At 42.8% G+C, this 24,635-nt stretch overlaps 2 protein-coding genes across 4 annotated transcripts in view; both read right to left on the reverse strand.

Moving 5' to 3' along the window:
* palmdb (palmdelphin b) overlaps window positions 1–24,635 on the reverse strand; it is an 80,957-nt gene that overhangs the window by 18,556 nt on the left and 37,766 nt on the right. Inside the window, exon 1 of one of the 3 annotated variants that reach the window (XM_085286131.1) lies at window positions 4,052–4,104. The exons of the other annotated variants lie outside the window; for them this stretch is intronic. The gene's annotated coding sequence lies outside the window, so the exon portion shown is untranslated. Of the gene's footprint in view, window positions 1–4,051; window positions 4,105–24,635 lie in introns of those variants that run through there. 3 annotated transcript variants of the gene reach the window in all.
* LOC146566575 (palmdelphin-like) lies at window positions 16,685–23,530 on the reverse strand. Its single transcript, XM_085286133.1, has 2 exons — window positions 23,302–23,530; window positions 16,685–18,533 (listed from the first exon to the last, which is right to left on the reverse strand). Exons 1-2 carry the CDS (start codon window positions 23,501–23,503, stop codon window positions 17,446–17,448), a joined length of 1,290 nt encoding a protein of 429 aa, XP_085142259.1. The 5' UTR covers window positions 23,504–23,530; the 3' UTR covers window positions 16,685–17,445.

Here is a 24,635-nt window from a genome sequence, read left to right on the forward strand (position 1 = left end):
TGTACAATATACAAGACGTAAGTAATATGTAATAAATAGTGTTATGTATATAGTTATTGCACATAGAATTGGTATTGCACAGTGGTGGTCCATAGAGGAAGTGGGAAGTGGGGGGCTGTGTTATCTGTGCATGTGTGAGTTCAGGGTGGTTATGGCTTTGGGGAAGAAACTGTTTTTGAGTCTGAGGGAAGCAGGCTGAACATGTTGGAGCCAGGGTGGGAGCTGTCCTTGATAATGTTTGCTGCTCTGCTGAGGCATAAATGTCCATCAGGGAGGGGAGAGGGCAGCCGATGATCTTTTGTGCTGTCTTGACCACACTCTGAAGCCTCGCTCTATCCGCCTTGGTGCAGCTGCCGTACCATACCGTGATGCAGTAGGTTAGCAGGCTCTCAATGGACGAGCGGTAGAAGGTCAGCAGCAGGTTGGAGTTCAGCTGAGGACTCTCATGAAGTGCAGCCGCTGTTGGGCCTTCTTGATGACCGCTGAGATGTTGTCTGTCCAGGAGATGTCAGCAGAGATGAGGACACCAAGGAACCGGATGGTGTGGACCCTCTCCACACACTCCCCGTTGATGTAGAGGGGGCCAAGTCAGTGCTGTGTCTCCTGAAGTCAACAATGAGCTCTTTGGTTTTCTTAGTGTTCAGTGCCAGGCTGTTCTCTGAACACCATGCTGCCTGCTTCAGAACTTCCTCTCTGTACTCTGCCTCGTCTCCCTTCGAGATGAGTCCGACTACCGTGGTGTCATCAGCAAACTTGATGATGAGATTGTTGTTGTGGGTCGAACTGCAGTCGTGGGTGTAGAGAGAATACAGGAGGGGGCTCAGCACACAGCCCTGTGGGGAGCTGGTGCTCAGTGTGCGAGTGGAGGAGAGATGGGGGCGGAGTCTTACAGTCTGGGGTCGGTTTGTGAGGAAATCCTTTATCCAGGCACATGTGAGAGGAGGGAGGCCAAGAGTGACCAGTTTGGTGATGAGGATGTCCAGGTTGATTGTATTAAAGGCTGAGCTGTAGTCCACAAAGAGCAGTTGGACGTAGCTTTGCCGCTGCTCTAGGTGACTCAGCACAGCGTGGAGGGCTGTGGCGATGGCGTCTTCTGTGGATCTGTTTGCACGGTATGCAAACTGGTGGGGGTCGAATTCTGGGGGGAGGTAATCCTTGATGTTCTGAAGGACTAGTCTCTCGAAGCATTTCATGATTACCGGTGTGAGGGCCACAGGGCGGTAATCGTTCAGGCTGGAGATGGGAGACTTCTTCGGCACTGGGATGATTGTGGCTGACTTTGATCTTTTGATCTGCGTGTGCTGCTGAAGTTTAATCTTCATGTTCAATGTGTGGAGGCCGAGCTCAAAAGAATGAGGAACTGGTCACTTTGATGGACAGTTACTGCATTAAATCAAAGGACAGCTTGGCAAGTCAGTTGCAAGAAAACAGATTCTTAGTTTCTTAGTTAACAAAGTAAACTGAACTTTTAAAAATGTGATCAGATACAGGCCGTGCTCATGTTGCCAGTGAGTACTAAACATCTGGCTCCAGAGCTCAGCTGTCTGTGGGTTCAGGCTCCAGTGTTTCATCTGGAAACAGGAGAGGACGGTGTGACCGGCTCTCTTTGATGAGGAGCTCATTTGTCTGATTAAACAGGTTTCTGCTGTCATCATGTGTAAATCTGAAGGATATTAGAACAAATTACATGCAATGCTTGTAGCCACTGCGTGCTACTTGTGTTAGGTTTTTATGTGTTGTGGTTATCTGTGTGCAACTACACGGCAGATTAACTTCAGCGTGTCTGTGGATCCGTCACTCTGGTGTCCTGCCTTTCACCCACAGTCCACAGGGAAACCATCTATCTGCTGTCTGTTGTCACTGCTCAAATATTGCTTACAGTTATTTTAATTTGAGTTTGATAAGTTTGTGTATTTGTTCATTTAAAATCTTAACAGTGTTCATAAAGAGACTAACAGGACCATCATTACAGAGCTGTTTGTGTCAGTGCTTTGATCTGTGCTTATTAGTAATTATTGTTTCCATAAAGAGCCAGAAAACACTTTGATCAAATACTGATGATCAGCTATCCCGAATCCTATATAAAAGTTGTAATAGTATATGTACATTCTGTAAAAAGACACTTTTACTGAAGTAGAAGTACAGATGTTATGTGTTAAAATATACTTGTTGAGGCATTAAACTGTAAACCACAGCTGGAGCTATTTCACTGTGGGTAAATCACACCACAGTTTATTAGTTAGACTGTGTTATATTAATGCTACATAACATTAGAGTTCTCTATGAAATATCTGCCATTGTGAAAGAGTGATCTGTGCTACTTATCAGTAACTTTGTGTCTTTTTGATGATTTGTTGATGTTTTGAAGGTAAAGTTTGACGACGTTGTTATTTGTGTTGTGCACGTGTGGATGTCCTGATCTATCACCGGCTTCACTTTAATACCGAAAAACATCTTAAAAACCGTTGAACTCGGGGGCAGGTTTCTCATGCTCAGTACTGTGTTTGCTGCAGACGACATGTCTGTATTTTGACCAGAGTTTACAATAGCTAGATGTACCTGATCCTCGTTTTGTTTTTAAAATCATGAAGGCTGTGTAATACTGTACAGATGAATGGGACATCTGTGCAGTCAAACCTGACTCCTCTCTAAGTGCACAGAGCAGACACGCTGCATATGACTTGTATGCGTGGGTTTTTGAAGTTACAAGCAGTTGCACTCATGAAATGAAAATATTTGCTCCGATTATGTTTTTTTCTTCTTCACGTGTGACTTATGATAACAAATCTCTCCACAGCCATCTGCCATGACAACATGGGGTAAGGGCAGGCAGAGATGCGACGAACACGCGTGATGTTAATAATAAGCATTCAGCACGTTGGTGGCAGCCACAACAGACATGATTACATACATGCTGTGAAAACACATTTGCCCTTTTCATGACTTCTTAGTTATTTGCAAATTTCTCACACTTACATATTTCAGTTTTAAATAATGATTTCCTTCATCATGCCTGGCAGGATCTACACCCAGACATGATTATTAGCAGACCTGTGGACTCACTTGCATAGAACCTGTCTGACAAAGTGAAGTGGAACAAAAGATCAAAAAGCATCGCGATCTAAAGAAAATGATGGACATGTGAGAAACCTGTGAGTCTCATTCCAACAGTTCATGTCCTGAAGGTTAAGCACACTTGTGTTATGGAGCAGGACGATGGTCTGAAACACCCAGCAGCTCCACCTCTGAAGGGCTCAAATGAACAAAATGACTTCAGTTTGATTCAGATGTCATCTCATGAAACAGGCTGTTCTTTGCCCACTGAACCATTTATTAAGGCTGAATTCATTTTCCCTTTTTAAGCCTTTTTCTCTGTTAACTGAAAAACTGCATTTTGTATCTAAGATATTAAAATTAGTTTGATGATCAGAAAGTGCGTTAAGTGTGACAAATCAGCAAAATGCTTTTTCACAGCACTGTGTATCGTGTTTCTGCATACGAAGTTCATTCCTATATCCATCTTAAGGAAAACACAAATGAGCTGCATGATTTCTATTCAGAGTTCTTTCACCATTATAAAAATGAGGCAACACAACATGTTCCCAATCATTGATGTTACTGTGTCACTTTCTGCAGAATAAGAAAAAATCTTTGAATTTGAATTCATACAAATGAATTTAAAACACAGCCACTCATCCAACCTCACACACACACTGGGCTCCTTCCTATACCTAGACCACAATACACTCCATAAGAACAACTGTGAGTGAGTGAGCATATCTCCAAGCTCACTCCATTACAAGGCTAAATGAAATCTGTAGAATTTTACAGTTAATGTCAGCACTGAAGTGAAAACTGAGAATAGGATTTCTATCAACAACATAAAGAACAAAAGCATCTCTCCTCAAGGGCAGTTTAACCCCCCCGCAGCATCACGACGTCCACATCAACAAACAGCGTCATTTCCATGTTAGAAGACGAAGTCGATACTGTGGTGTGACTCTGCACTCTAACAAAGGTAAACTTTGTGTGTGTGTGTGAATGGACCTACCTGAGAGAGGGTAGCAGGCTAATGCAGAGGGCTCTGCTCTGTTTCTGAGTGCAGCTTTATACTGGCAGCTCTGCATGGCTGCGTTTGCCTCTGATTGGACAGATGGTGAAGGAGGGCTACACTGGAGGCAGCCAATGCTTGAGCTTTCTCTGATGAACACAGTCAAGCTGAGAGGAGATCATCTTGTCCTTTTGGACTCGTTCTATCCTACACTGGGACTGATTTGAAACACGTGCTTATTTTCTCTCTCGGGGAGGAACGGACATGTAGTGAAATGAATGTAAATTTCACTACTTATCTTTTGAAATTAAACCTACATTAAATTCAGTTAAGGTCACTTCAACTGTATGACAACAGTTGGCTCAAGACACTTTATACAACAAGCTATAGACCCCACACTAATACAGAGAAAACCCCAACCATCAGAAGACCTGCTGTGAGCAAGCACAGGACAGTGATCGACACATGACGAGTGCGAATAGAAAGGAGTGTGAATGAAGTGTATCATGCTATCATCCTATTGCAGCATAACTAAGGGAGGATTCAGGGTCACCTGGTCCAGCCCTAACTATATGCTTTAGCAAAAATGAAAGTTTGAAGCTTCATCTTTAAGGCAGAGGAAGGCTCTGAAAATCTACTTTTAAATACTCTAGGAACAACAAGTAGACCTGCAGAGCGAGAGCGAAGTGCTCTAATAGGGTGATATGGTACTACAAGGTCATTAAGATAAGATGGAGCCTGATTATTTAAGACCTCGTATGTGAGGAGCAGGATTTTGAATTCTGGATTTAACAGGAAGCCAATGAAGAGAAGGCAGTAAAGGAGAAACCTGCTCTCTTTCAGTACTCTCTGCGGCATTTTGGATCAGCTAAAGAGTTTTCAGGGGGCGATCGTGGCTCAAGAGTTGGGCGTTCGGCTTGTAATCGGAAGGTTGCCGGTTCGAGCCCCGGCTTGGACAGTCTCGATCATTGTGTCCTTGGGCAAGACACTTCACCCGTTGCCTACTGGTGGTGGTCAGAGGGCCCAGTGGCGCCAGTGTCCGGCAGCCTCGCCTCTGTCAGTGCGCCCCAGGGTGGCTGTGGCTACATGTAGCTGCCATCAGCAGTGTGTGGATGGGTGGATGACTGGATATGTAAAGCGCTTTGGGGTCCTTAGGGACTAGTAAAGCGCTATATAAATACAGGCCATTTACCATTTAAGATAATGTGATTAGTAATAAATACATGAACTAGGTTTTCAGCATAATTCTGAGACAGGACGTTTCTAATTTTAGAGATGATGCACAAATACAAGAAAGCAGTTCTGCATGTTTGTTTAATATTTGCATTAAAGGACATCCTGGCCACATCTCACTGAGGCCAAGGTGAGGACACATAGACTGATAGGACACCATTTCTAAGATTTTCATGGCCAAATACAACAGTATCATACAGTGAACTGAGGTCTAGCAGGACGAGCAGTCCACTGTCAGAGAATATCATGTGTAACCTTCACTAAAGCTGTTTCTGTGCTGTGATCAATTTTGGTGGACAGAAGGATGGGCCTCTGCGGACATAGCCAATAAAGGACGATGGAAGAGCCGTGGCGTCCAGGTCCAGGTCCAGACTGAGCAAACGCAGCCTTAGCCATTTAGTTATTCCGGCGTGTGTGTGAAGTGCGGAGTGAGTAGGAGTGAGCTCCCCAATATTTTTGGGAAGCCTTGTTTTCTCCTGTGTTGTTAGACCAGGGAGGTCAGACTCAGAATCAGAATCACGTTTATTGGCCATGTATATGCACAGACACATACAAGGAACTTGGTTCCGGTAGATGGTGACTCTCAAGCACAGCAATGTATAATGTAATAATAATGTAATGTCCACAATGTAAGCAACACAACACCCCCCCCCCCCCCCCCCCACACACACACACACACACACACACAAGCTGTGTAAACCAACCATAAATAACTAATCTAAACTTATATACATAAAACACAGGATGACAGAAATGAATGAGGTGGAATGAATACTACAGAATGTACATAAGGTGCAGCTGCAGTCTGGCAGTGGGAGCAGTGTGACAGGTCAACTGTTAAGAAGGGAGATGGCGAGGGGAAAGAAACTGTTCCTGTGTCGGGTGGTCCTGGTCTGCAGGCTTCTGTACCGTCTGCCAGAGGGCAGCAGATCAAAAAGTCTGTGTGCAGGGTGTGAGGGGTCTGCAATGATTTTCCCTGCCCGTTTCCTGGTTCTTGAGAGGTACAGATCCTGGATGGAGGGCAGGGGGGCGCCGATGATCCTTTCTGCTGCCCGTACAGTCCGCTGCAGTCTGCTCCTGTCCTGTTTAGTGGCTGCTCCATACCAGACTGTGATGGAGGAGCACAGGACAGACTCAATGACCGCAGTGTAGAACTGGATCAGCAGCTCCTGTGGGAGACTGTACTTCCCCAGTTGTCTCAGGAAGTACATCCTCTGCTGGGTCTTTTTGAGGATGGAGTTGATGTTGGTCTCCCACTCCAGGTCCTGGGAGATGGTTGTACCCAGGAACTTGAAGGTCTTCACAGTCAACACAGGGCTGTCTGATATGGTGAGGGGGAGCAGAGTTGAGGGATGTCTCCTGAAGTCCACTGTCATCTCTACAGTCTTAAGAGTGTTCAGCTCCAGATTGTGCTGACTGCACCAGAGTACCAGCCGCTCAACTTCCTGCCGGTATGCAGACTCATCACCATCCTGAATGAGGCCAATGATGGTGGTGTCATCTGCAAACAGTCACTGGTGTAGAGGGAGAACAGTAGTGGTGAGAGGACACATCCTTGAGGGGCACCAATGAGGGACCGAGTTTCAGAGGTGATCTCCCCCAGCCTCACTTGCTGCTTCCTGTCTGTCAGGAAGCTGGTGATCCACTGACAGTTTGGAGGAGAGAAGTTCAGGCACGATGGTGTTAAAAGACGAACTAAAGATTCATTAGAGAGAAATAGTCTAAATAAATAACAATTGTACTGAAAGTAGCTGTACGCTATACAACCAAGATAGCAGCATGTACTGACAGTGACTTTAGACCTAAAGTCCTCACGTCTGTAGTCATGCTGTGCTTCGAGCAGATAGTGTCTCAGCAGAGACTAACCCCCTCCCTCCACCCTCACCAGTGTGCTCACAGAGGATCACCATCAGCGTTCACAGAGAGCTGAACCATCTGAAGAACAGGAAGAGCCACGTGAGGATGCTCTTCATGGACTATGGCACAGCGTTCAACACCATAATACCAGACATAGTGCAGCATTTACCAGGGCAGAGGTAGAGAATTGTCCGGCTGGTACTCAGAAAGTAACCTCAAGCTGAACATCCTTAAAACCAAAGAACTCATAATGGACTTCAGGAGGCTCAGACAGATCAGAACCAATCTGTCTGCACCTTCAAGTTTATGGGGACCCACTTCCCCGCCAATCTCACCTGGACCCACAACCCCATCGCCGGGGTAAAGAAGGCCCAGTAGCGTTTGCACTTCGTCTCTGTCCTGAGGATGAATAACCTGGACCAGCTGGCCTTCTACCGCTCCTCAGGCCTCCTGCCTGGTGTTTGGTACTCAGGGGCCACGACTGAGAGCAGGAAGGCTGCATAGAGGGTCAGTAACACCAAAAAAATCATTGTCTGCTTTCTGACAGGCCATCGCCAGATCCTCCTGTCTCAGGAACAGCAAAGCCAGCACAGGTGAGCCCTCACACCCTGCTCAACACCTGTTTGACCCGCTCCCCTCCAGTCAGCACCTCAGGTCAATCAGGTCCCACATCTCCAGACTTACTAAAAGCTTCTTCCCCTGGGTCATTCAGACAAAAAAACACTATCCCCCACACCCCACCCCTGCCCACTCACCTCACCAATCTGAGCCATGGTCTGAGTAAATGCCGTCACTGAGGCCACTCACATATGGACTCAATACTCAGACCAAGTCCTTTTGCACTGCTTCCAAGCACTTTGTTCTCCAAAGTGTTCCTCTGCCTTGTTTTTATCTATTCCTCATGTCTGACTGTTTATATTTTATTCCTGTACAGTTGGTGTGGAGCACCCATCATTTCTTTGTCCATGTACAATGACAGTGAGGGGCTATTCTTTTCTATTCTGGGTATTCCTAATAATAAGAAGTTATGTGAGTTGGTAAGGATTTGTTTCTTTAATGGTTAAAATGTTATTTCTGAAGAAATTCATGAAGTTCTTAAGTTTAAACAAATCCTCTGCTCAACAGACTGACTCTTTGTCCACCTGGCCACAGTGCTGAAAAGAAACAAGAGTTTTTCTTATTTGTTCTTATTTATTATTCTGGCTTACCAGATCAATTTGCACGAGCTTAAGCCTCATTTTTGTGCTTCTGTACAGCATCTAAAGATTCTTTTTCTTTCATATTAAAAACGGTAACTGTTACTTTAATGTTGTGTGGCTTAACATTAGAACTTTAATATTACCTAGTACTGTCTCTTATAATGACTATCATTTACAAATTGACTGCATATTGTTTTAATATGACTTGAAACTAGCACGTGAGACCATAATATCTTTAGGAAAGTGTTAGCTCTTCCTAGATTTACTCACAGACTTTCAGAGAACTGGAAGTGTTTCCAAGGCCACTGGTTTATGTTAAACTGATTTAAGACACTTTCATGTTTCTGAGATCCCAGAAGCTTCAACATTTTCATTAAGAGATTCTTTTCATAACCAACACCAATCCTGACATCCATACCCAATAACAGGGGCCCGTTCTTCGTACCTCGCTAAGTAGGTTAGCTGGATTAGATTGTTGACGATTTCGCGTGATCTTGGATCGTTCGGTTCCCCGAAGCTCATCCGGGACTTGCTGTCATAGCAACAGAGCCGTAAGCGTAAACCTGCTCGGGAGCAGGTTCACTTTATGTAAACAGGATTAGATCGCGGCCACGCAGGTATGTCCGCTTCATTTATACGAAAGCAACAGCGATATTCCACCACTGTTTCACCATAAATAAATAACATCAATGTAACTAAAGATAATGCAGCACTTGATCCTTTTATTGATGTCACACAGATACATACAGGTCATTTCCTAAAAAAGGGAAATGTACTATTAACATTCTATTACATGTATGTGATTATTACAGATGTAATTCATATTTCAGAGTAGTAATTGTAAATTACTTCGTGTAATCAAGATGAGAGACCACGGCTATAAAAGCGAAGGTGGATTTGGGAAGTCTGTCGCAGCCATGTCCTGTCCGTATACGCGAGCAGCCCATTGCGGAAGGTGCAAGATTGATAAGGAGAGTCCTCAGAATTCAGCGTATATTGCGGGACAGACAGGATCCTTTAGCTCAGCGCGACAGTGTGCTCATAGAGAGATATCGATATTCCCGTGAGGGTATTATTTACTTAACCAACTTGTTGACGAGGGGGTGCAGGACCACCACCTGTCTTTTGTTGCTCTGCCCTTTTCTTGGTTGCTGTTATGAACAAACAAACAGATTATTTCAGGGTCTCTTTCCTAGAGACGAAAAGCAATATAAGTGATAAATATTACCATTCTGTAGAATATTCTTATATTTCACTTTTACTTGTTCCCATGTTCTAGTGGGTCCTGTTGTGGCTCTAATGTGAAAGGGGATATAATATAACATAATATAATATAATGTAATATAATATTGGATAATATAGTGTGATATGATAAATCTACCCTACCGCCTACTGGTGCTGGCCAGAGGGGCCGATGGTGCGATATGGCAGCCTGGCTTCTGTCAGTCTGCCCCAGGGCAGCTGTGGCTACAACCGTAGCTGCCTCCACCAGTGTGTGAATGTGAGAGTGACTGAATAGTGGCATTGTAAAGCGCTTTGGGTGCCTTGAACAGCGCTATATCAATCCACTCCATTATTATTATTATTATTAAATCACTTACGAGTTTAATTTGTCAGCAACTTTCTGCCAGCCCTCTCTCCTTGCTTTTGCAGCCTTTGCAGTGTTCCCTTGCATTTTAATTAAACTCTGAAACTCCTGAAATCCCTCAATCAAGAGTTCTTGCTCTGCTGCCGAAAAATACCGAGCGCGCTCCTTCGACATTTTCGCCGACCAATCAGAGGGTTGCCGATCAATGTTTCTACTATCGATGCGTAGCTCCTGTTAAGCCACCCAGTGATCTCACATTACTTCATCCAGCTGTACTAATCGTCAACAGCAGGTGTGTTCGGAGAACCGGATTAGCGAGCTCAAAGTTAGCGCGATGATTTGGTCTTGGATGTGTCATTTGATCTTGGATGTAGTAAGCGACGTACGAAGAACGGGCCCCAGGACTGCAGTAAGCTTCCTGGTGTTTGTGTCTAACCAGATACTTACTCATCTCCTTGGTCTCCAGTAACATTGTGACAAATTCTTAACCAGGATGGACAGTGGTGTGAAAAAGTGTTTGCCCTCTTCCTAAGTTCCTATTTTTTTGTGTGTTTGCTCACACTTAAATGCTTCAGATCATCAAACAAATGTAAATATTAGACAAAGATACCAGAAGTAAAAATGCACTTTCTAAATGAAGGCATTTATGATTAAAGGGGACAAATCCAAACCCACGTGGCCCTGTGGGAAAAAGTGATTCCCCGTAAACCTAATAACTGGTTGGGCCAGGCTTAGCAGCAATCTGCTGCAAATTGCAATCGAGCATTTACAAAACTGACAGTGAGTCTTTTACAGCACGGCGAAGAAATTTTGTCAAGAAATCGTTCAGTCTCTTAACCCAAGCAGCTGTTTCCTGATCTGCTGCTGTGAAGATGTTAGGATATGAAAAAGGTCTCTGTGGTATAGCTGTAGTTCAGGGCCATTTTTAATTGGCCCGTCATTTTATAAATTAAATAGAATATGGCCGCACTTCAACTTTTGCTTGAGTGTATTGCACTTCTTAGTTTTAACACCAGGGGGAGCTGCTGTTGATCAAGGCAGTTGCTCCACCAAAAAGGACATCACAGAAGAAATGTACCCCAAGTTACTAAACATGGCAGAACCAAAGAAGCGAAAAGTAGAAAGTGAGTGCAGAAAATTTCAGACATGGTGGGAGAGTGAAGATTCCTTCAAAGAGTTCAAGACAAAGTGTGTCTGTTTGATCTGCACTGAGACTGTGGCAGTTATGAAAGAGGATAATGTACGACGTCATTATGAAACCAAACATCAGGCCTGTGCATCCGACACTGGTGCTGAGCCAGAGCAGAAAGCAAAGCAAAGGGTAGCTCTCCTGTGGGGTCAGCAACAGTATTTCTTTGTGCTCAAAAGGTCCAGGAGAAGGCTCCAATAGCCGCTATGAGGTCGCCCAACTCATCACAAGACATGGCGAGCCTTTTTCAGATGGAGACCTCATAAAACACGGCCTCGTTAAAGTCACCGAAATAATGTGGAAAAAGTGCAGAACTTCAACAACGTCAGCGTGTCCAGAAATCCAGTCGTGCGACGCATTGAAAACTCGTCAGCCAACATTAAACTGCAACTGTCTGATGAAGCTGCGCTTTTGATTTTTACTGCATCGCATGTGATGAGAGCACCGACGCCACAGACGCCGCACAGCTGCTATTTTTTTTGCAGGGAGTGGACGAGAGCACGAGCGCTTTAAAAATCTATTCCACAGTACCCGTGTGTTAATAAGCATGCACGTGCACATGCTTCAAATATCAATAAAGCGCATTGATTCTGTCACTACCCTGGTTTTGCGTAACACTTTCTTTATACGCACAGCGCACGCACACGTAGTCAGCTGATCTCATCTGATGCACATCTGCTCCTCGATCAAGTGACATTTGAATTTTGGCACGAGTGGTGATCAGCACCACAGCTGGATGGCCTGATTTACATACCCAGCGCAGCTGATACTCACCAGAATAATCTACTAAAATGATGCACTCCTGTTATTAAGTCCAGTTCAGCCTGTTAATGTTGATAATCGTTTGAAGCGAACGTTAATAGATGTGTTGCTGAGCCTAATAACTTAAATAACAGGCTTGAAATGTACCCGTCCCATCTTCATTGTTTTTCTCTGTGCTGTCTAAGAAGAAATCTAAGGCTGTTCTGAGAACGAGCTACCAAAGCTTTTTCTGAATAAATCAATAAAGATCCATTTATGGAAAGCTGTGATGAAGGCAGCTTTAATTATATTCAACAATATAACACATTTGACCACTTTAATACACTAAAGTTAAGGTTATATACCTAATTTCTAGTAAGCGGCCCAGCCCCTCCTATATATTTATGTACGTGGCCCTCAGTGAAAAAAGTTTGGACACCCCTGCTGTAGTTGGTCGGCAGCACCTGTAGGGGGAGCATTTTTAGCCTTCTTAGGAAAAGTGACCTTATCCAACAGAGCTGTGATGTTAGCTTTCCTTGATAGATCTTAGGAGATCCCATGGAATCTAAACCATGGTACACACTCCACCCTGTTACTGTTGATGAAGACTGGAGCATTACCCTCATGAAAGTCAGTGGTAACAAGTTTTATGGAGTGATGAACCCAAATTTGACATCTTGATTCAGTTAATTGTGGATGTGTATGTTGGAGGTCAGGAGACAGTTAAATTGGCTGTGTCATGGTTTGGGGCTGCATTTGAGCCAGTGGTTATTGGGGAAGTATAAACACAGAATAATACAGTAAGATTTGCTTTCCATCGTGCTACGGCTTCATTTTTCAGTTTGACAATGACGCCAAACTGCTGGTGCAGTAAAACCGTACCTAGCACTTTCTGTCAGCTCAGAGATTCGACCTCAACATTAGTGGAGCAGTACATGATTATCTTAACAGAGAATGGAACATCTGAAGTTAATGAGTATTCACCAGTTGCCCTCACAGTGTATTTCTTGACCCAGCTAAAACCACAGGTGAAAACATCTAGAGAGTTTCTGCAGTTAGCATACAAACCAAATCTGTGACTGGATGCAGCAAAGAGGTTAGTCTTTGGGGGGGCTCGCCTTCTTTGATTTTTTTAAACACCATTCAGCCACTGATACTGAGAGAGAAGAAGCTACAGGACATCTCTCTAAATTCATCCACCATTTCATGGATCACTGAGCGCCTGACAGACAGGCACAGTATCTGAGGATGAGCTGTGTCAGTGTAGTACCATAAAACTGTGTGTGTGATTTGGTGATGTGAAATTCAGAGCTCCACAGGGTACTGTGTTGTCTCCATTCCATTTCACCTCAGACTGTCAGTACAGCTCAGTCTGTGCTCATTCTGCAGTGGCTGCATGTGCTATTGACAGGCAGGAGCAGTGCTTAGAGAAATCATCTGCATCTGAATGTGAACAAGAACAGAGGGCTAATGATCAACTTTAGAAGGAAGAGGCAAATGGTTTGTGCTGGGACAGAATGGTAAATGGACTGATTGCTATATAGCACTTTTCTACTCTCTGTACTCAAATACATACAACATGCCACATTCACCCAATCACACCCATTCTCACAAGCACTGTCTCTAAACTGGGTGCTTTTCTAACTACATTCACACACAAGCATGGATTCATCGGAGAGCAACGTGGGGTTAGTATCTTGCCCAAGGACACTTGACATGCAGACTGGAGGAGCCAGGGATTGAACCAGCAACCTTCCGGTCAGTAGGTGACCTGCTCTACCACCTGAGCTCTACAGCACAGAATGTTAATGTTGCAGAAAAGTACAGCTACCCAAGTCCCTGATATATATATATATATATATATATATATATATATATATATATATCTCATATATCTCACACCCACTGGATTATTAGGTGCATCAAGCAAAACAAAACAGGCAGATAAGTCAAACTTTACTCAACTCATTCTTCTTGCTTCCTCCACTTCTGTACCATTGATTCATTAATGTTGAATTCTCTGCAGCTGCTCTATTCCCATGTTGTTGCAGTATATGAATGACTAACCTCGTATTGTGGATGGATCATCTCAGTTGTTCTCCTGACTGAAGTTTGGTCCGTTTACAGCATCCTGCCATGTGATTGCATTTGTCTCTAACCATCAGGAACCTTCACGTTAACTTTTATCAAGAGGAAAAAAGTTAGCGTTCATCCTCCAGCTTCACTGTGTTTATGCTAACATAGCTGTGTCTAGGGTTGCCAAGTCCCTGAAAAATAAATAAGGGACACCTCGTGGCCATGGCCGGGCAACCCAGTTGTCTTCACCCTTCCCAGTGTGGTAGCTCTTTTTTTTGTGTGTGAAATTATTTTTTAAGCATTTGACTTGAATTTGATTTAAGCAGATGCATATTCTTTGTGATATGACCATATGGGAAACAAATGATCATTTAGCCATTTATTTTTAGCTCACAATGACAACATTAACACAGTAAAACAGGTCTCCTTCTTAAACAGAAGCCTGTCATGCTTAACTTTTGAAAATATAAGTAAATCTTTCTTTAAAAGAACTCTGTCCTGCTTAACTTAAAATCATATAAATTAATAGAAAACAATAGAACGAAAAACATTCTTGTAACAGTGCACATATAGTGCATTTAGTACAACTGGCTTCAGCTGAGTATTTCAGCTTTTCTAATGCTAATCAGCTGCTCCTGTTTCTAAAACCCGCTTGTTCCCATGATTACGCATCATAACTCCTCATCATTATTAATCTATTACTTTTATGTATTAGTCATCTATTTGTTGTAATCATCTATCCTTGCAGTTGTTTATTACACAAAATAAATTATATTATCACACTTCTGGCCACATAGCGCTGATATTCACTGCACATGCCCATATTAACCTTAACCAGAGGGTTTAAACAACAAACCAGTGTTTACATACCATATCTGCTTCTGCTGTGGCCTGGAGGACAAAAAATTGGTTAAGGGTTCCCCGAGCTTTCACGCCCCTCATGTTCTTCATGTGCCACCACTAGAAGCATGCCTATGGAAAAAGTGCGCCGGCACACAGTGCAGTGCGCTTTAAAGGTGTTATCGTGCACTTTCCCAGCCAGGTGTTTTTCCCATTCCTCCCTGTGCTTTTGCAGCCTTTTTTTCTTTCTCTGAGCGAACAAACATTGCTGCTCTAATGCTGGGCTTACACTGTGCTTACTTCATCGTGCATCGTGTAGTATACGTGGGGTAACGAGAAGCGATTAACACCTCACGACCAGTTCCCAATCATCAATCGCTCGTGAGGGTGTCACCACAGGCGCTCACACTGCTCATGCGCAAACACATAAACGTCGGTGAAAAAGACGGAGCAGCACGGCTGTGCAGCGTGTGATCTGGACACAAGCGATGGAGGCACAACTTGTAGAACTTCCATGTGGCATCACAAAATGATCACGACCACAACAACCGTGAAAATAGTTGGATTTACATGCTGCTCAATCACAGCTGCCTGATCAATGTTTTTCATTAGCAATTTAACAAAGTTGATGGTGGTGGTGTGTCTGTGTGAGTGAAAGACGGAGAGAGCGACAGATTTTCTGTTATAACCTTCATTTTATGGAGGCACAGTGTGAGCACTCAGGTCGCATCAGAGCATCGGGCCGTATAGTGTGAGACCCTGCATCGTGACCTATGAACTTCTAACCCCTGTGAGTCAATCGTGCAGTTTGAGCAGGAGCTGAATAACGTGACTGAAAAAATCGCAGTGTATGTCCAGCTTTAGGTGTACTGTCGTCCGAGACTTGCACCGCAGTGTCGGCGTTTGTTTCCCTGTTGGCCATGCTTCTTGTTGTGGTCATCTGTTGTCTTCCGGTATTTTCTCCGTAAGCGACCTTTCCTCGACCAATGAGATGAGCAGTAATCTGAATTGTCAAACTCGAATTGTCATAAGTGTGCTGTCAGCTCATTGGTCACAAAGCAGGAGAGGGGCTGGGAATTATGTTTTCAAACAAAGCGTTAATTCCATAAACATTTATAGACTACTTTTGATTGTCACTGTATTACGGGACAAAGTGCGTCCCTTATTAGCTCAATACGGGACGTGTACTTTTGTTTCTAAATACGGGACGATTCCGTATTTTAAGGGACGGTTGGCAACCCTACACTGTGAAACGGGCTGTGTTTATGCTAACATAGCTGTGTCACTAGCGGTCACGTAGCACATCATTATATACCAGCTAGCCCAACTTCAGTAACCCTACAAACGTCACTGCTGTTTAGTTTTCTGTCTTCATTTATGTTGGAAGTGATAGCAGAGCTGTACGTTTGAATGTTTCAGAAATCTCTCAGTCAGAACATGCTATATCATGCTTAGGTGGAAACTCGCGAGCTAACTTCCTGCTAACTAAACTAAAGCAGCAACGCTGATCATTTTATTAAAGGTGAAAGAATTTAGACAGTTTGTAACTCTCATTGGCGCCACAGTGTTCGTTTGACTTTGGGACCTGAAGCTGACGGAGTTTTGGACCCAGATTACTCCGCGAGGCTCCTGACTACGGTAATCGTAATGCTCAGACAATCCATCAAGCGGTGCGGCTTCGTAGCTTAGCAAAGTCATACTACAACATTTTTTGATAGATTTTTGAGCGCCGTGTACCACATAAAATCGGTCAGTAAGCCTAACCAGAATTCATACATGAGGCGCACCAATTATAAGGTGCACTGTCGATCTTTGAGAAAATTAAAGGATTTTAGGTGCGCCTTATAGTGCAGAAAACATGGTATATGAAGTCCAACACAAAGGCTATTTACAAAAAAGGAGTGAGCAGGTGCAGTCCCAAAGGAAGGATATTTTTGATATTCAGAAAACATTTAAATGAAAGGTAAAATTAGAAATCATCTAATCAAAGTTCAAGCTGACTAAATTATGAGGACGGACATCGTAATAAAATGATATATTTAATATTTTTACAACAAAGGTTTTAATATTTTGACATGTTTATGCCCCGCCAATACCAGACTTTCCCATTCCAACTCCTAAAGTGCACTAGAAACAAGGAAATTTGGTAGATAACTGCCATCAGAAATTTAAGACATAGACTTGACCAAACAAATGAACTTAGATCAAAGGTATGAGCACAGGTTGATTCACAGCACAGTACCATTTAATGCAACTCAGTTACAAAGCAACAAACTAACTGAATGATAAAATTTAAATTCCAGTGGCACAGTTACTAATAAACAAAAAGTCTATCAGGTGTTTCTATCACTCAAGAGAAGTTAAGGTTTCATAATGGCACGAATCACAATTTATTATTATTAAAGATTGGCAGGCTGAGAAGTACTACATTGGCTTGGCAGCAGAAAATGCATGCATGAGCACATTCACCAGAAAAAAAGACAAATGTTGGGGAAGAAAAATCACCTAACAAATTCTATTCCCAGTTCTTTTCCTAACAATTCAGTTTCTCATTTTCCTGTTTGACTGAGCTTCATCGTCTCCATTTTGACCGCTCCTGTAAATAAGGACTGTGCTTTCCATACTTGTGGATGAATGTTGGCTTGTGGAGTCCTAAATCCTCCTGGTCTCTTTAGGTATCTGTAATGTCTCTGAGCTCTATGACCTTAGCTGTATGCACCTTGGGTTGAAATACTTTGCTTCTGTACCCCTGTGGGTGGTATAAAAGATACTCTTCCCTGTTGATTTCATTTTCATCCTCATCGTTGTCGTTATTATCAGAACTGTTGTCAATAATCACCAACTCAGCTTGAATGTCTTCCTCCTCCTCAGCATTCTCGTAGCCCATGAAGATCATTGATATGGGTTCTAGCTCCCCTGGCAGAGTGCTGACAAGGTTCAGAGAGACATTATTTTCTGCACAAGAAGGTAAATCTTTGTTAGAGTCACCTGAGGTGCCTAGCAAGGGATCAGGATCAAATTTATGGTGGACGAGTGAAGAACTAGATCTATCTAATGTTCTGTAGACTGGCTCTTTGGGTCCAGGCATTCCTTCAGGCCTGAATTTAACTGAAACAAGAGCTGCTGTGTTTGGACTGCTTGTATCTGTTGTGCTGTTGGCAAATGCTCTTGGACACTTGGTGCTAAAGTGTGACTGTGGTATTAGAAAGGTCTCACACTTGGCCTGCTCTCGAGAGTGCAGTTTGGCCCCTTCTCCAACTCTTCGTACTTTTAAAGTCGAGTCTTGACAGATCGATAGAGGAGTTTTGTTTGGGGGTTTTTGTTCCTGCAGGCCTTGGCTGCAGTGGTTTTTCTCATTTAGGATTAGAGATCCAGTTTTGAATGAGTTTACATTCCGTAAGGGGCTGGGTTTTGAGTTTTTTGTTAGTGATTTAGTTGATTTCCTTGGTGTTGATGGCCTATTCGTCCCTATATAGGGCACAGAATAGACAGGTAGATGGTACTGCACCTCAGTAGGTACATTCCTATCAGCGGCCTGATGCAGAAGCTCTTCTACCTCGGTAGGGGTCATCTCTCCAACTGTTTCACTATGGATTTTAGTTGTCCCTGGGTGCAGTGCATACACAGACTTACGTCCATCATCATACACCTTTATCCCATTCTTTTGGATGGTTTCTGGGATGATGGTTGAAGCTGACACCACATGACTTTTGCCTGTTTTCTTATCATTTTCCACACTGATCTTCATAGCAAATGTAGCTGGAATGAAAGACATAGATGAACTCTTAGGACATGTACTGGACAATAAATATTGTTCAAATAAAGTTCATATTGCTGAATTTTCTTCTAATGCTTGATTTGGAAGAGTTTTCTTTGTATTTAATGACAGAAAACCTCCCTCAGCACCTCATGAAAGCTCCTGCAGTCGTCATAGTGGCTAAGATGAACAGGTACATGGCTCAATACATGAGCCCAGAAAGGAACTAGCAGAAACCAGCAGGAGAAAAACACCAGCTGCTAGTAGACAGAGCAGGTACTCGAGATTGCAAGATCAGACTGAACAACCTGTGCAACATCTCCATCAACTACAAGAAAACCTGTGACTCAATGCCTGGGATGCTTAGAACTGTACAAGATGAACAAGTGCCTAAGAGCCATCATCAAGAGCTCAGTGGGAATGTGGTGAACAACACTACAGGCCAATATGTCTGTGTAGGTTCTCAGTCATTAAGGCCACAGTAGGCTAAGGAGCTTGGAAACAAAGCCAGTGGACTTTTGTGAAATTTTGTGATTTTCACCTCTCATCCAAAAGACTTGTTTACTTCTAAAACCAAATGGTGGAAAGTCCCAGGTATTCAAACACTAGTGGGGGTTGACCCTGAAGAGGGTCACTGACCCACTATCAATCATGTGCGTCATCACAAGAGCCAGGGTATGAAAAAAGGCATGAGTTATTAACATCAGGGGTTTCACGGGAAACCATGTGACATACTAAGGTCAACTGATGGGTTGAGGCACCTGGGAAGGGATCTGAGGACTGCATGGTCTATATTACTTCTCTCTCAAATCATCTGTCTTCTTCATCCAAAGTGTAAACATTGGCATCCTCAAATGAGTGACCTGTATCCTTACAGTACAGCTATCTCTTGTCCTGTTGAGGTGGCTCTTCTATGTTGTGCAATTTGTTTATGGACTGGCTGTTTAGTTTCTCCAATGCAGAAGTTTTAAGCACTTCTCCCTGCACCCCAGAGCATACACTATGCTGCTTAGCTTGTTTGTTTGTGAGTTTTGTCCTTGGGATTACCTGTCATGGTTCTGGTCTTTCTGGTCGGGCTCTTTCTGTGTTTAGAGTTGGGTTTTGAGAAATGGTTTATGTTCCTAAGTTCTATTGATATACTTTGGTTTCTTTTTGTATTTTATGCTTAGTCTTTTGTTCGTGGGTCATCATCATGGTTTGCCTTTATTAAGATGATTCTGTCTCCGAGCGTTTGGATTTGGGTCCTACACATCATACTCAGTCTGTAATTCCACAGACCTCGACAGACCTAGTTTCCATCTAAGGGTGTGCCCGTGTCGGAAGTGCATTGGGATGTTGATGTTGTGCTTGGAGTTTCTCTGACAGACTTGCTACATAAGGGATGGCAGTGTCGTTCCATTTGTCATTCTGTTTCTCCCCAGTTGGTTTCTGACCTTCTTTCCTGTGCGTCTTGAAGACCCAGTTGGAATAACCACATGTGATAACACTTTTCTTTATGTGTGTGTTCCCTAATGCTGTCCACAAACGTACACTGAATCAGATAAAATCATATTGTCCTTTGATTTGGTTTCACTCTTCAATTGTATCCCTACAACTAAGGCATCAGAAATGCTCAGGAAACAACTACAGTGACAAAAGCTTTTACGTACAATATAGATTTTTTGCTGGGGGAATGCATTTGATACGTGCTGCTTCAGTCTATCTTACTACAACCATTGAAATGCAAACTGTGCATGCATGTATAAATGTATAAATATTGTAATTGATTCTAATCTGCTGCTGAGTCTATGTTACACTGTTGAAACTGAAGCTACTAGAACACAGGACACACACCAAGAATTCCTGTGGAATCACGCATGTTAATTTCACTTTGATCTGTGACAAAGTCACAAACCTTCTTTATCAGGTTGTGGGACAATAAACAGTTGCAGTGCTCTAAAGTACAGCCATCACCTTAGAAATACAAACTGATAATTTTCTGGAATTACAATATTTATTTTATGCTCTATCACTAAAATACTAAATTAAGATTTGCGTCAGCATTTATTGCCTGTGCTTTTTACAACAGATTTATAGACTTTTAATCACCACGTCATAAAATAGGTAGCAGTCATAGGGATCATTTTCTGTGGAAAAAGAATGATATAATCTGGGAAATGGAATAAGGGAAGCATCCCCCTGGTATGTTGCCTGAGCTTTGTGGTAGGTCCCAGGCCTCTGGAAGAAGCCCCAGGAAGTATCTTCAACAAACTCAATAACATATTCAACAACAGTTTAACCATGAAGTCTAAGTTGAGTAACACTATGTAAGCAAGTCCAAGAGTCTCAACTCTGAGTAAGCTCACGCTCAGTTAAGCATGTGCGTGACAAAAGAATGAAAACCATTGAAAACCAGTTTTTATACTTTCTGTGGTCACGAATTACCCAACATTTTACTGAAAAATACAGGACAGCATGTTTTATCAGGAAAGGCAAACAAAAAAGTCTACGATTTCATTGATTTTAAATATTTCAGCACAGTTTTCATTTTAAATAAAGAATACAGATCATTTTGGGAAAGAATAAGCTGGATCCAAAGTGGATACACATCCAGTCTGAATCTGCAATCCTTATGTCTTTTGGATTTGTCCTGCAGTGCAAAAGGACTGAGAGCAGACACGAGTCAGGGTAATCAAACTCAGTGTTGCTGTATTGAGACTTTAGATGGTTCTCGCTCTGACTTTCAGACACTGTGCCTTTTAAAATGTTTTTTTACAACATGTAGTCCTGAACTAATTCTCAATTTGTAAACAAATGTAACATAAAATATTGAGAACTTGGACAGGATGCAGCTAAAAGTCCACTTTAAAACACATTTTTTGAGTCTTAAACTCATTTCAACCTCATCGTCGCTCAAATATTCACATCATCGTTACCCAACTGTAACAGACCTTTTTTCATTAGTTTGGCTAATTACAAGATAACAAATGACTAATTATTGATCAGTGTGTTATGTGTCTAAAGTTTTATATAGATAAGTTGTGTAATGTACCCGAAAGGTTGGTTCTGTTCATCTGGACGCAGCGTTATCAGTGGGAGAAACATTTCATCAGTCATCCACGTGACTTCTTCAGTCTCTGACTGCAGCAACAGGACCGCTCTCAGCACCGACCAAGTGTGTTTGAACTGCGTCTTCTTTCCACATATTTCACATACAAGGGTCAGTTCTACAGGCAGAAACATGGGTGTGCCGTGGGCTCCCCAGTTTCACCCATCGTGGCCAATTTGTACACAGAAGAAGTGGAAAAGAGGGCTTTGCTATCCTACCCTGGAACACCACCAAGCCATTGGTTCAGGTATGTGGATGACACCTGGGTGAAAATCAAATCTCAGGATGTACCACAATTCACGGATCACATTAACTCGGTGGACCGACACATCAAATTCACCAGGGAGGATATGAACAGTGGCAGGTTAGCCTTCTTAGACTGTGAGATTTCCATCAGTAATGGAGGACATCTAAAAGCTGACGTGTACCGTAAACCTGCACATACGGATCAGTATCTGAGGTTTGACTCTCATCATCCACTGGAGCACAAACTGGGCGTCATCAGGGTACTACAACACAGAACGAACACCATCCCCACTGACACAGCAGCCAGGGAGGCAGAAGAACATCAGGAAGGCCCTGAGTAAATGTGGTTACCCCAGCTGGACTTTTGTCAGAGCTGGAAAGGCTCCTAAAGAAACCACCAGCTGATCCAGGAGAGAAGGACAACCAATGACTAAGCGAAAACCTGTAGTGATCCCGTACGTGTCAGGAGTATCGGAGCAGCTGAGACGCATTTTTTCTAAACACCACGTATCTGTGGCTGTAAAACCCCAAAACATGTTGCGGCAAAAACTGATCCACCCCAAGGATCGGGTCCCCCGACACAAACAGAGTAACATAGTGTACGCTGTTAAGTGCAGGAGGATTGGCAGGATTTATACATCGGGGAAACCAAACAACCAAAGAGGACGGCACAACGCAGAAGAGCCACCTCGTCAGGCCAGGACTCTGCAGTCTATTTACCTACAGGCCAGTGGACACTCTTTCAATGATGAGGATGTAACATCCTGGACAGGGAGGAACGCTGGTTTGAGGGCGGAGTCAAGGAGGCCATTTACGTGAAAAGGGAAAGACCATCTCTGAATCGAGGAGGGGCCTAAGGGTACATCTGTCACCATCTTACAATGCTGTGATTGCAGCCATTCCCCAACTCTCTGTGAATGGGACTCATGGCCATTGATCACTGGTTGTTGATCAATAGTCATGAGAATTTGCATAATCACGATGAAGGAACTGACCTCCCAGCCCATTGTTCCTTCAGTGGGCTGGTTTCAGTCATTATGTAAATGTCCTGTTTATAAGATTGAAACCTGCAGTCAGCTGAGACTGAAGACGTCACCTGGATGATGACGAAACATTTCTCCCAGTGAAAACGTCCTGATGAACAGAATCAACTTTTTGGAGATTTACCTGGATGACTGAGCATGCATCAAGACTGATGTAATGTACATTACATTTTTCCAGTGCAAGGAAACTGACAGCTGGCATCAGATGTATGATACGAACAGCATGTACCAGTCACATAACCACTGAAACATGGTAACATTGTTATAGACTAGCATCAATATTATAGGTTTCAATATTGTGGCTGATCAGTGTATTCTTAGCATCATGCTGAAGGATGATCATTTTAATCCATCTGCACCAATGTAATATTTTACAGCCTGTCAGAAGTATACCTTTCTTTGGTTCATGGCTACCGAGTTCACATACAGGATGGGTTTCTGCTGCTGCCAGTGGAATGAGTGATAGCATATCTGGTAGTGGTGAAGGGACATGATGGGTCACATCTAAGAAGAATATAAGACCAGTGAAATGAAAGCAAGCACAACATAAGCCAAGATTAGCTATATTTGGGCAAATATATACATATGTCACCATTTTTAAGATTTCATTATATTAGTAATATGACACATTATTCCAGTATGTGACAACAAAGACACTTATACAAGAAATTACAGATCAAAATGAAAACTGATATCCATCTTCTGAATGAATTCTCAAAACTGATGCTCAGTTTTATCATGCCATAAACATTTTATTATGTTTCTAGTAATCTGAGCACACTCGGGATAACCAAGTATCCCATGATGCAAAAGCTGCTATTATACTTTAATGAAGCTCTAATAAGTTTTGTAACCATTTACCAGGAGAAATTACTCACAGCACATCAAAGAGCTAAAAAAAGTGCACACCTGGTCGGGACTCTGCGTGTACCTCCTATATGTGGAGACAAGGTAGTTGAGGTTCAAAGTAGTGAAAGAAGCATGAAGTAAACATCACAGCAGTGCTACAGTTCAGCTTGTTTAGTAACGGCAGTCCACAGCTGTCACGTTAGTAATTTCACTAGGTTAAATGAAGACAGAAAGCAAAGCAAATCAGGCATATTAGTCCTTGCACTGCATCCTCACAATGTGAGTAATCCATTTATCTGCCACCTAATTCACTCGAAGCAGTCGCTTGTGCAACAAAGCCCACCCACACAGTCTTCAGTGAGAACATCTTATTAGAAACAAGCAGAGCTTACAGATAGCATAGCAGTTAGCAGGAAGTCAGGAGAAAACATCATTCCTTTAAAAAGGTGCTAGAATCTGTTCACAACAATGAAAATTCAAATCATCATCGTCCTCGGTAAAACTGGCGTGGATTGCATGAAACCACACCAGCAAAACACATTTAGCTACTCTGCACACTTAAAAAATGCAGTAATTGAGTACTTAGTGTTTTTAAAGGTGACCCCAATGGACAATGAACAAGCCTTAGTCTAAGACCTTAACTGATCTAACTGCAGATTAACACTACAGTACACATCTATAGTACACTATGCACAGTGCTTTGTGTGTATATCAGTTTATCATTTTAAAGTCTAACACTATAATTCTATTTGTGTGATCATTTTCTTCTTGTAGGCATATATTTCTGCTGGTAGTTGTGTGGCAATGAAAACTATACACTCAAGGCTGATGCTGTTGCCTTCATCATCAAAATATAGTTTTCTCAACTGATTGTAATG

The sequence above is a fragment of the Mchenga conophoros genome, linkage group LG9 (assembly GCF_057382185.1).
Source record: "Mchenga conophoros isolate Kocher_MC1m ecotype Shallow Benthic linkage group LG9, M_conophoros_male_GT1.1, whole genome shotgun sequence".
Taxonomy (NCBI): Eukaryota; Metazoa; Chordata; class Actinopteri; order Cichliformes; family Cichlidae; genus Mchenga; species Mchenga conophoros.

Excerpts from the sequence above, each read along its gene's own strand:
- LOC146566575 (XM_085286133.1), bottom strand. The coding sequence starts at position 23,503 with ATGGTGACATATGTATATATTTGCCCAAATATAGCTAATCTTGGCTTA. Across the intron at positions 18,534-23,301 it reads TAGCCATGAACCAAAGAAAG|CTACATTTGCTATGAAGATC; the intron begins GTATACTTCTGA and ends CTTTCATTCCAG.